This window comes from Ictalurus furcatus, chromosome 25 (genome assembly GCF_023375685.1).
Source record: "Ictalurus furcatus strain D&B chromosome 25, Billie_1.0, whole genome shotgun sequence".
Taxonomy (NCBI): Eukaryota; Metazoa; Chordata; class Actinopteri; order Siluriformes; family Ictaluridae; genus Ictalurus; species Ictalurus furcatus.
Genome location: NC_071279.1, coordinates 17,820,196 through 17,832,577, shown reverse-complemented (window position 1 = coordinate 17,832,577; position 12,382 = coordinate 17,820,196). Strand labels below are relative to the sequence as shown.

The 12,382-nt window shown below is 45.7% G+C and overlaps 1 protein-coding gene across 1 annotated transcript in view; it reads left to right on the top strand.

Moving 5' to 3' along the window:
• akap12b (A kinase (PRKA) anchor protein 12b) overlaps positions 1-12,382 on the top strand; it is a 60,187-nt gene that overhangs the window by 26,088 nt on the left and 21,717 nt on the right. The window contains exon 2 of the mRNA XM_053614926.1: positions 3,076-3,178. Coding sequence (XP_053470901.1) covers positions 3,076-3,178 — 103 coding nt within the window. The remainder of the gene's footprint in view (positions 1-3,075; positions 3,179-12,382) is intronic.

Here is a 12,382-nt window from a genome sequence, read left to right as displayed (position 1 = left end):
CGTATACCCCCCCCCCCCCCCCCGCTAGCACTCTGTCCTCCATGTTTGTTCTTCTCACTTGCCTCCCAACTTGTTACATGATTGGTCAGGATGTAAAAACAGTTAACCGTTGAACTTTTTGGGAAGCCTCGTGTTCTCAGTACCGCGCCTTCAGGACAAGCACACTGGCTGTGTCTGATGCTGTGTTTGACTAAAGCTTGAGCATCGGACCCCTTTCGATTAAGTAATTCCGATGCAGAACTTCAGGACGGTCTCCTCAACCTCGGGTTCAGCAAGTGACGTCACGTCAACATGGCTGCCTCCAGCACGAAACAAAGTAGCACCTGTTTAACGGTTAAACGGGTTATACTGTATGTACAAGTGTTTCAGAACCTCCGGGATTTCGCGATCGCAGGAATGAACGCGAAAGGAGCTCGCGATTTTCCAAAATGACCGCAGGTTTTCCGCAGATTCGGGCCGAGACGTGTCGCGTGACATCGTCATGACGCGCGTTCGACCAGAGCGCTTCGATTCATGTGCATCGAACATGAGTAAAAAAAAAGCTAAAAGGTTTCGTTTACCGACAAACGTCGCCGCGAAAGACAATTTCAAGTTTCATACCATTGCGATTTCGAACCATTCCGGTAGTTTTCCGCAAAAACCACAACTGGCATATTTACGCTACTGTAGATTCACACATCCGACTCGCAGCGACCGGAAACCGCTCACTTTCGAGGAGAATTGCCGACTTCCGGCAACGTAAGTGACGGAGAGCGTTGGCGACTAGATGTGGGCGTGGTCCAGCGACGCAACAAAGTTGAGAAAAGTTCATGCAAATTTGGAGCGACTTGGCGCAGCGACCTTCGAAGGGAGTGAAGACAGTAGAACGCACGTGAGCCTCCCGTGCTTGCTAGCTATTATTTTGATTGAAACACGCTAAGACGATTAGCAAAGCTAAGCTAATTGACGCTCTCGTCCTTGCCGCAGTTAGATGGCCGCAGTGGCAAAGAACACACGCTCGCATTTACCATATACGGATTTGGCAAACGGCCTTCTCCAGATTATTATCTCATTATCTTTATACATCTGAGCAGTTCGGGGTTAAAGGGCCTTGCTCAAGGGCCCAGCAGTGGCAGCTTGGCGATGTTGGGATTTGAACTCACGACCTTCTTTAAGTGGATAAAGGACGTCTGCCAAATGCCTCGAATGTAAATGAAAGGAAAGCAGCTGCTCGTCTGTCTTTGAGTCTTTTAAGTCTAAAAAAACGGAATCAAAATAAAACGTCTACAGCCATTTTATATCATCATTTAACTTTACAGCATGTACTAGTGAGACTTTTAAAAGTGAAGTCCACTGACCGTGTCGTCCTTGGACTGAACACACGGGACGGGGTTCTCAGGTCGTGGTGTTTAGGGCGGAGGTCTGGATGACGGCAGGGGTGGGGGTGGGGGATGGGTGTCCACCCCCATCAGGCTCTGGAATTCCACACAGGATGTTTGGAATGTGGGCAGTGAATGTCATGGGATGAGGGCCCTGGGGTCAGGAGCCAGGTGGGGTCAAAGGGACACCTGCTGGCCGGCTGTCAGAGCTGCAGTGTGTGCGTGTGTGTGTGTGTGTGTGTGTGTGTGTGTGTGTGTGAGGTGTTACTTGTCCTATAAACTTATTAACTCTGTCACTGCATTTTCTCACGTTGTTTTGTCCCCCCCCCCAGAAGTGCCCTCTGAATTCCGTTAAATTGTAGAGGATCAGATTTCCGCTGCTTAACGTGTCGAATATGATCTCGGTCTTCCTTCTTGTGATTACGACTAATTTATAACAGATCACTACTGAAACATCACTGAAACCTAGGCAGTGTTTTCCACTTCTCGCGAGCCACGAGGCGTTACGAGATTTACGCTACGTGTTGTCGCTGTGCTCTTTAATTAAACCCCCCCGGCACATGTCCCCATCTTTCCTGTCGTCTCATACACGCCGAGTGAGTGAGAAGGAACAGACAGTGAGGGAAAGCGTCCTGGTTTAAAGGGCAGACTGACGACAGAAAGCAGGAAAGCACTTGTTAGAGTGCACGGCGGCTCCTTGATAATGGGATCCTCTTAAGAGGCATGATTCGCCCGGAGCCCAGCCTGATCCATTAGTCTGATTAGCCTGTGTGTGTGTGTGTGTGTGTGTGTGTGTGTGTGGTAACGTCAGTGCAGGCCACCGTGCCAGGATGTGAGTAAAGTGCAATATCTGGCAGAAACTCAGAAAAGTAGAAACTTGACAAAGTTTGGAAAGTTTGTTTTTAAGGACTTTGACGCTGATTCCAACAACATACGTAGCTAAAGCAGGTAAAAATCGACTCACCACGTTTTTTTTTCCCCTGCACTGGATACACAGCTACTCATTAAGTGTTCATTCTGGACTAGTCTAGGTCTCTAATCAGGCACTACACGCTCTATTCCTGGACTACTCACTTGACTTGACTGTCTAGTACCTGTTTTTTTCTCCTTCCGTAGTGTAATAATGTTTCAAAACATACCAAAGAGAGACGTGACCGACGACTGGCCATTACCTCACGTCACTGACATGCCAAACAACGTCCTCGACAGGTACAACCGGTCATTTTACGACACTGCATACATGGCACTGATTTGCGTATGTATGCAGTGAATCAGAAACCTCGACGTCTTCTGGTGGCTCCGCCTTCTTCTTCTCCTTCTTCTTCTCCCTAGAGCCGAGTACAAAACGTATTGATCGTCCGTACTTACATCTCGCGTGTCACGAATTCCCCCTCTCGGCGTGCGGCACGGTTCCGAGCACTTTCTCCCAGTCTCCGCCCCCGTCCTGTCGTTGACGTGTTACCCGACTGTGTTCGCCTGTTCTGTGTCGATCAGTTCCTCTGATTAGACCCTGTGCACTAATATTGTGCAGTTATATCGATAAGTCTGTGCCTTGTTGTCTAGACCTTGTTGATCTTTGCCTGTCTTTGAACGCGCTACTTGAACTAAAAATGGCTAGCGCACTACGGAAGGCCGATGTCGTAGCGTTTAACAGATTTGTTTGTGTGTGTGTGTGTGTGTGTATTAGTTTGTAAGCAATGTCTTGTTCCCTCTGTAGCAGCTGCAAAAGAATGGACAAATCTCAATCTCCAGCCTGAACGGGAAGACGGACGAGCAGACAGACTTTAACGGAAAAGATGAGGATGATACTCTGGCTGAGGGTACGTCTATGTGTGTGTGTGTGTGTGTGTGTGTGTGTGTGTGTGTTCATTTGGTTGTGTGCAACGTCTCCGATTGTCTCAAACAGACCACCCATTTGTCATGTTTGGGGTACGAGGGATGATCTTTATCTCCTTATCTACAACCCCCTTATATCCCTCTGTCTCAGCACATAAACTCATACAGGACACTTACAGAGAGTAGACTATGTGCAGGATACGTGTGTGTGTGTGTGTGTGTGTGTGTGTGTGAGAGAGAGAGAAAGAGATAAAGAGATAGAGAACTACACAGTTCCTGCACAAGTTCCTGTTTCACATTCCCTGCAGATTACAGGAACCAAAACAAGTACACCGAGTAACAAAAGTGACGCAGACTGCAGCAAGAGTGACGTGTGTGTTTAGCTTTGTAGTGTGAATATATTATTATTACTATTATTATTATTATTATTAGTGTAGATTTTTACACAGTAAGTCGTGCAGCAGCGGTTACACACCCACACATTCGGAGACGAAAGTCCAAAAGGTGTGTCGGTATTTCCACAACAGGGGACGTCACGTGTATTCGGAGTCGGGTTACGCGGCTGTTTACGTCGATTTTCTGCTCTCCACGTTCAGGTTATTCAAATCACCTGATTGTTCTTGAGGAAAGGCGTCCCGAGACGGGGCTTTTCACTACATTTACATTTTACGGCATTTTGGCAGACGCCCTTATCCAGGGCGATTTACATTTATCTTGATTTTCGCAATTTTTATTTATACACCTGAGCAGTGGAGGGTTAAAAGGGCCTTGCTCGAGTGGCCCAACAGTGGCAGCAGTGTGGGATTTGAACTCACGACCTTCTGATCAGTAGTAACCTTTAACCCCTGAACTACCACTGCCCCACTTCGCTGACACCTACAACACCTTTAACACAAATTAAAGACCCATATAACGATATATGAATGAGAAGGTGGTAGTTATTCTTATAAAATAGCACTTGATCCAGCACATCCTATTTTTATTTTTTTAAAATATCGTGCACTGACAGTTACTCATGACACCATAAGATACTAAATCAGTGTCTCTTTAATCGGAAAGTGTGTGCAGGAGGTCGGCATGTTGAATTTTGCTAGCGTCAAAATGAATAAAATAATTCCAGTGACTATTTCTATAGTATATAGAGATACATGTATCTCACCTACTACTGTATAAAGTAGGCAAGTACGCGGTTTGGGACGCAGCCGTGCTCTCTTGTTCGCCGTAAAACGGTCGAGCGCTGCCGTGTGTGTACGTGTCCTGTCGCGCAATTACGGTGAAAACTCTCGCACGACGTTAACAGTGTGATTAAGGTGTGTACGTGTCTGTAACACACGTCCATAACGCGACTAAAACAGGAGTACGCCACACGTCTTAATTCGAGTTGTGTTTACTCCGAGTATGACTTTAATCGGATTAAGGTCATCAATAATCGCTGTTTACATGCTAGTTTCTTAATCGGAGTATCGTCTTAATCGGATAAATATCGGATTATTGTTGTCCATGTAAACGTACTGAATGTGTCCATATTCCCGTTTCCATTTTTCTCATTTTCTCCTCACTTCGACGTGTCTGAAAGCCAGCAGTTGGTCTTTTTACGGATCTCCAGAGCTCTCTGCGGTGTGAGTGTGTGTGTGTGTGTGTGTGGTGGTGGGGGTTGCGCAGTTTATTTGTTCTTTCACTGCCTTTAAACTTCGACAGACCACCGAGCCACTTCCTTCCAAAAATATTTAGCGAGCCATGACCCGGTGGAGCTTCAGAGAGCCCTGTGCACTTTTTAAATGAACTTATCTCACTGTGTGTGGAGAAACTTGAGATGGCTTTAAATGCAGAGGTAGGCGGCGTGCCTACAGAGGAACCGTATTATTATATTTATTAATGCCGTAATGAGCCGTGCGCCGGCTGAATTGAGTACCGCAGTAACCTTACGCTGCATCAAACAGACAGCACTGTGGGGACGAAAAGGACGTGTCCGTTAAGATTTACAATCTTATCATGTCGACGATGTACGTCACTGTAAGTTCCTTTAGTGAGTATCACGGTACCGGTCCTAACATCATTCGCCCACGCTGCTGAAAATGTATACCTTTCTGGAAACTCATAAGCTGTACATGCTTCTGATCCCAAAATTATGGATTTAGGTCCGATGCGAGTCCAATCCCAGCATCGTGGGTTTGATTCATGCGCTCCTCATGCACTACTCACATTCTTCCAATCTCACCATCATGGCTTAAAGCGCACCTCTTACGGTTTTTCAGATATTCCCTTTCATGTAGCGTGTTATCGAGCTGTTTGTGAATGTTAAAAGTCTGCAAAGTTTCAACGATCAAAGCGCACGACAAACGGAGTTATCGACTCCCAAAAGAAGGAATCGATTCCGAACAGCTGAGTCGAGTCGTTAGTGATTCCAGACTTTACTTCCTGTACTAACCTATGTAGGTTTGCAACAAAAAGCCCCGCCTCTGGTCTTCATCGGCTGCACGCTGACAGCGCTAGACCAATCACGACAGACTGGGACGTCTGACCGATCAGAACAGAGTATGCTCTCTGAAAGGAGGAGTTTCGAACGAATCCTTTAGAACGGATCATTTAACGAGTCGTTTGTGACACCGGGGGGAAAAAGGTAATGCTGCAGTTTAAATGATGAGCTCGTTAAAGTGTTTTTTGACCTCGGATGCGTGTAAATCGATTGTATGAGAGCTTTAAAACAAATTAGGCACGTTTCAAAACCATAATAGGTGCGCTTTAAATTCCATATGCTTCCAGTCTTGCTATGATGGGCTTCCACAAACCTCCAATCCCAACATCATGGTTTCAATCCCCACACCCTTCTAATCCCAACATCATGTTTTCAATCCCCACACCCTTCTAATCCCAAGGCTTTGATTCCCACATGCTTCTAATCCCAACATCAGGGTTTTCATTTCTGCATGCTTCTAATCCCAACATCACTGGGTTTTATTCTCACACTGTCATAATCCCAACACCATGGATTTTTGATTGTCACATGTTTCCACTCCCACCATCATGGGTTTTTTTTCATCATGAGTCCAGTTCCCCCACTCGTTTAATCCCAACATCATAAATTCATTCCCTACACTCGTTTAATCCCAACCTCATAAATTCATTCCCTACACTCGTTTAATCCCAACATCATAAATTCATCCCCTACACTCGTTTAATCCCAACATCAGAAATTCATTCCCTACACTCGTTTAATCCCAACATCATAAATTCATCCCCTACACTCGTTTAATCCCAACATCAGAAATTCATCCCCTACACTCGTTTAATCCCAACATCAGAAATTCATTCCCTACACTCGTTTAATCCCAACATCATAAATTCATCCCCTACACTCGTTTAATCCCAACATCATAAATTCATTCCCTATACTCGTTTAATCCCATCATCATAAATTCATCCCCTACACTCGTTTAATCCCAACATCATAAATTCATTCCCTACACTCGTTTAATCCCAACATCAGAAATTCATCCCCTACACTCGTTTATCCCAACATCATAAATTCATTCCCTACACTCGTTTAATCCCAGCATCATAAATTCATTCCCTCCACTCGTTTAATCCCAACATCATAAATTCATCCCCTACACTCGTTTAATCCCAACATCATAAATTCATTCCCTACACTCGTTTAATCCCAACATCAGAAATTCATCCCCTACACTCGTTTATCCCAACATCATAAATTCATTCCCTACACTCGTTTAATCTCATCATCATAAATTCATCCCCTACACTCGTTTAATCCCAACATCATAAATTCATCCCCTACACTCGTTTATCCCAACATCATAAATTCATCCCCTACAATCGTTTAATCCCAACATCATAAATTCATCCCCTACACTCGTTTAATCCCATCATCATAAATTCATCCCCTACACTCGTTTAATCCCAACATCATAAATTCATTCCCTACACTCGTTTAATCCCAACATCAGAAATTCATCCCCTACACTCGTTTATCCCAACATCATAAATTCATTCCCTACACTCGTTTAATCCCATCATCATAAATTCATCCCCTACACTCGTTTAATCCCAACATCATAAATTCATCCCCTACACTCGTTTAATCCCAACATCATAAATTCATCCCCTACACTCGTTTAATCCCAACATCATAAATTCATTCCCTACACTCGTTTAATCCCAGCATCATAAATTCATTCCCTCCACTCGTTTAATCCCAACATTATAAATTCATCCCCTACACTCGTTTAATCCCAACATCATAAATTCATTCCCTACACTCGTTTAATCCCAACATCATAAATTCATTCCCTACACTCGTTTAATCCCAACATCATAAATTCATTCCCTCCACTCGTTTAATCCCAGCATCATGGGTTCTGTTTCCACATGTTCTAATCCCAGTATCATGATTTTTATCCCCACACACCTCCAGGCCCAGTATTACAGGTTTTCCACATGCTTTCAATCTCAATGTGTTCGGTTCTGATGCCGATGAAAATCCATTCCCACATCTCAACGTCATGAGTTAGTTCCCACACAACTCCAATCCCAGCATCTTGGTTTTGGTTCCTACATTCTTCTAATTCCTGTATAATGTCTTTGATTCCCACACACTTCCAATCCCATCATTTTGGTTATGGCTTCGATTCCTACATTCTTCCAGTCCCATCATCGTAGTTTCAAATCCCTCGCTCTTCCATTTCCAGCCCCGTGTGTTCACATCCCACATTCCTTTAAATCCCCACATTATTCCATTCCATCCGTCACGTGTTCAGTTCCCAGCATGACAAAAAAAAACGTCGCGGAAATCGATTCGGACGAATTTCCGATGCCGACAGCGCGCGTTCGATTCCCATATCCTTCCGATCCGAACATAATGGGTTCTGTCTTTCCAAACCTACCATAGTTGGTTTGTTTTCCACGTGCTTCCAATCCCGAGATCATGGGTTCGATTCCCACACATCTGATTCCTGCGCTTTGGATAAACACATCTGGAAAATGAAATGTAAATGTAACCAGTACTTGAATGTACTTGATTTATCCCTTGAAAAGTCATCTTTTTCTCTCGCTCTCTCACACACACACACACACACACACACACACACAAGCCCAAGGGCAAGGCCATGCTGCTTGTGTCGAGTTGCAGTCTCCATCACTATTTTTCAAAACTGCACCAACATCTGTTTGCTTTTACAGAACCCTGAGAGACTGAGATCTCAAAGGTCAGAATGTTTCGAGTGTAAGACTGTAGGTCAAAGCCGTTATCCAGAGATGTCAGCGCTGCACAGGCTGGATGTATAGAATGTCTGGTATGCTCCGGAGCGGCGGGGCTGGGGGAATGACTCGCCCTGCTGAGGGACTCTGGGGTAGATGGAGAGATGAAGTGTGGGGCAGGGCAGAAGTGGCAGCTGTCTGAGACGTATGTGAGAGGGGGTTTAGGGCTCGGAGCCAGATAACGCCAAAGACTCTGAAGAAGCAGGAGCAGGAATGCCTTCTGATAACACTACAGAAGGACAGGATTTGACTAACCCCCCCCCCCCCCCACCAACCACCACTCACCCCTTCATTCTCACACACATATATTCACACACCATCCTCGTCCTTGTTTTAGTCATACGGCGCACAAGCTGAATCGTGATGCTCGTTTCCTCTCCGAATCTTTTAATCAGTGCTGTCAGGTTAACGTCTAATCCGTGTGAAGACGCGCCCTAAGAACGCTGGATCGGATCAAACGCGCCCCGTAGTCTTCCCCTGTCCAGATGGAGACAAAGCGAAGGAAGGAAACACGACGAGGAAGAAATGTTTCTCTCAGGAGGCCCCAGGACCAGCCCTGAAACACTCGAACACACACAGACACGCACGTATGCACCATCACACACACAGGACGGACATGTAAACACACCCCCACGCTTCACACGCAACCGCCCGAATCAGAACCAGCGTGTGAAAATAAACCACGGCCGTCGTGAGGCTTTTCCCATGACTTTACGTTTCAGCCACAGAGTCTCGGGTTTTATTCCGTCCGGACAGGCTGAACGCTTCTAACCTGCTAACCTGCTTTATATCCCAGCGCTGTTTACCGATTGGTCAGAAAGCGATGATACGACAGCGGCTCTGACAGTAGCGCGGCTGCAAATCGCAGGTTTATATCGATGTGTTCGTTGTCGTTTCTATAGCAATAGAGTTATAATGCTTGTTTTTTTTCATCATGGTTGCTGTAACATAACGTACGTGATCACAGCAATTAACTTCTTATTTGTACATTAATATGAAGCATAAAAATGATAATCAATGCCAAATCGCTTTGGTATAAGAGCATTAAACACTTCAGGACGTGCTGTTATTGGAAAATAACCCAAAAGGACCCACGTCCCACCCCTCTTCATCTCCCTCCACTGGCTCCCTCTAGCCGCCCGGATCAAATTCAAGGCCTTCGCGCTCACCTACAAGACCTTGTCTGGATCAGCGCCGTCCTACCTCAACTCTCTCCTCCTCGAGGCTTACGTTCCCTCACGCAATCTGCGCCCACTCGACGACCCACGCCTGGTATAGTACCTACTCAGCGACGCATGAGGTCCCTTTCCAGAACCTTCAAACTGACCCGTTCTTCAGCGGTGGATGAACTTCCGACCTCAATCCGGACCGCGGAATCTCTCACTGTCTTCAAAAAACAGCTAAAGACCCCATCGTGAGCACGTAACCAACCCCTAAAACGCCAACCCTCACATTATTTAAAATAAATAAATAAATAAATAAATAAATCACTTACCCACCCTGGCTCTTCCACCTCGACTCTGCGCGTTCTGCTTCTCTAGAACTCGATTATAAATCTCTCTTACTGGTAGCGCGACTCGTATTGTTCTCTTGATGCATCACTCTGCCTGTATTTCCTCATTTGTACGCCGCTTTGGATAAACGCGTCGGCTAAACGACGGAATATAACCACCGTCACGGTGCTAGCAGTAAGTCTGTCTCATCACACCGGCCGATTGTCGATTAGCTTCCTGTAATTGCACGACGCGGTGTGTTTTATTCGTGACATACAGTAATAGAGTACGTGGGAAATGCCGTGGTTTTATTCCGGCAGGCAGCTCAAATCCGGTCTCTGCACACCAAATCCCATTTTATTTTGGAGTCACTCCACAAAAGTGCACACTTTAATCAGATCGTGTGTGTGTGTGCGTGCGTGTGTTTTTTCTTCGTTTGGTATGTGGTGCTTTTTTTTCCCCTGTCAGTAATTTGAGACGAGAACAACAACAGGGACAAAATCCAGAGGACAAAACCTGGACTGAAAGGCACAACATATCTCCTTTTTTTTTTTTTGTCATAGATGTGACAGAACAATTGCCCTTATGTTAAAAATAAATAAATAAATAAATAAATAAAATGAAATAACAAGCCCCATTTTGGAACTCGGTTATGCGAAGCAAATTCGAGAAAGGAATCAATCTTAAGCTTTTCCCCTGCTGTGTCTTTGCATCATTTATGTACGTGTTTGTGTCTGCATTCGAGGGCGTGGGTGTCTTTTTCTTTGTCTGGCCGTCTCCTCCCACAAGAATGGGGTAGAAGCACTGGGTCAGCGCGGTCTCCGTCCAAATATCTCCCTCGCACACTCACACTCACACCGAGACACAAACCCCATGGCTGGGAGGGGCGGTTGATATTCTGCAGCTTTAGTTTTGTGGAGGCTTTGCCAAAAAAATGTACTGCCTTGTGCAATTTCTCCTCTTCTGCCAAAAAAACTAGAGCTATCGTGATGAGACGAGTTTGCACACTGGAACTGCTCACCAGCACTAACGGCCACCCGTGCGGTCCAAATGCAGCTTCACACGGTGTCGACGTGTGGCTAATTGGAAAACATACAAACATGTATGACTGCATACGTTGGATTACATGCAAACACACACACACACACACACACACACATGGAGAAAGAATGAATAAGCTTCCTCCCAGCTGTTGAGGAGGGGACATCTGAAATGATCCAGAGAATGAGATCAACCATTATCTCATACAGAGGCTAGTCAGAAAACCATGTGTGTGTGTGTGTGTGTGTGTGTGTGTCTGTGTGTGTAGAAAGATGACAGGTTATTAGAATTATCCTGTTGTTTGGGGTTATCAAGAAATAATTTTTGCGTATGCATCCAATTACCCAGCTTTTTGTTTTTCCATGTGTGTTTACACACGTGTGAATGATCAGGATCTGCGAGAGTGCGGTGCACCTCGTGCCAAAAGCATTTCATCAGCCTTTCGGAAAGCAGTCCGGCTTCGGCCGCGTCCCAGTTGCGCCGGTCAGCTCTCTTCACCTCGCCGGAACCCCGCCTGGAAATCCCCCAGCCGCAGACGTCCACTTTGCTGGAGACGGTTTTGCCGTCAGCGTCATTTGAAGTGTCGCGAGAATCCTCCGTATCCGCTTAACAAGGATCGAGTCGTGAAATATACCGTCGGTCCTTAACTACCATTCACTTAGAGTATAAGCACGACGGGGGGGGGGGAGGAAAATAAACAACAATGGAGGTTTGCGTCTTTCACGTGAGCAAATGAACACGTCTGCTTCGTGTGTTTAGCTTGAAGTCGACTTAAAGGTACACAACACTGGGCGGAGTCTGTGCACGTCAGTTCGTTTTGCAGCAGTAATGTGATTTACTACACTAGGAAGTCATTTCAGAAACGGTGATTGCGTGCAGATTGATGCACCTGGAGGGCAGGTATTAAATTTACAGAAGACGGCCGGAGTCCGAATAACGAGACGCTGAGTTTCTGCTATGTCCGATGTTCACAGCACGTTTACCGTCAGCACTTGTTTATCCCGTTGTGTCCGCAACGACACGACCGAATACGCACGTCACGTGACCATTCGTGCGCGCTGGGCGTGCGCATACGAGTGTAAACAGGAAGTTGAACCCAAGGAAGAAGAACGGAAGAAAACAGGAAAGATTTTGTTCTTTGTTTTGCACTGAGTAATAGTAATTTCACCGCAGATGCTACAGCCTTCAGTAAAAAGCTCATGGTGAATATACACTGTAGGATCTGAGGGGATTGATGAATAAAATAAACGAATGCGGTCATTACGTAATGAATTCGACCTTCCCGTGTAGGCTTGAACTACATGAACAGCGGTTAAGGCCCTGAGCTACGGATCGGCCGATTGAGAGTTGGCCGAGATTGAAAATGGCATCCCCAAGGCG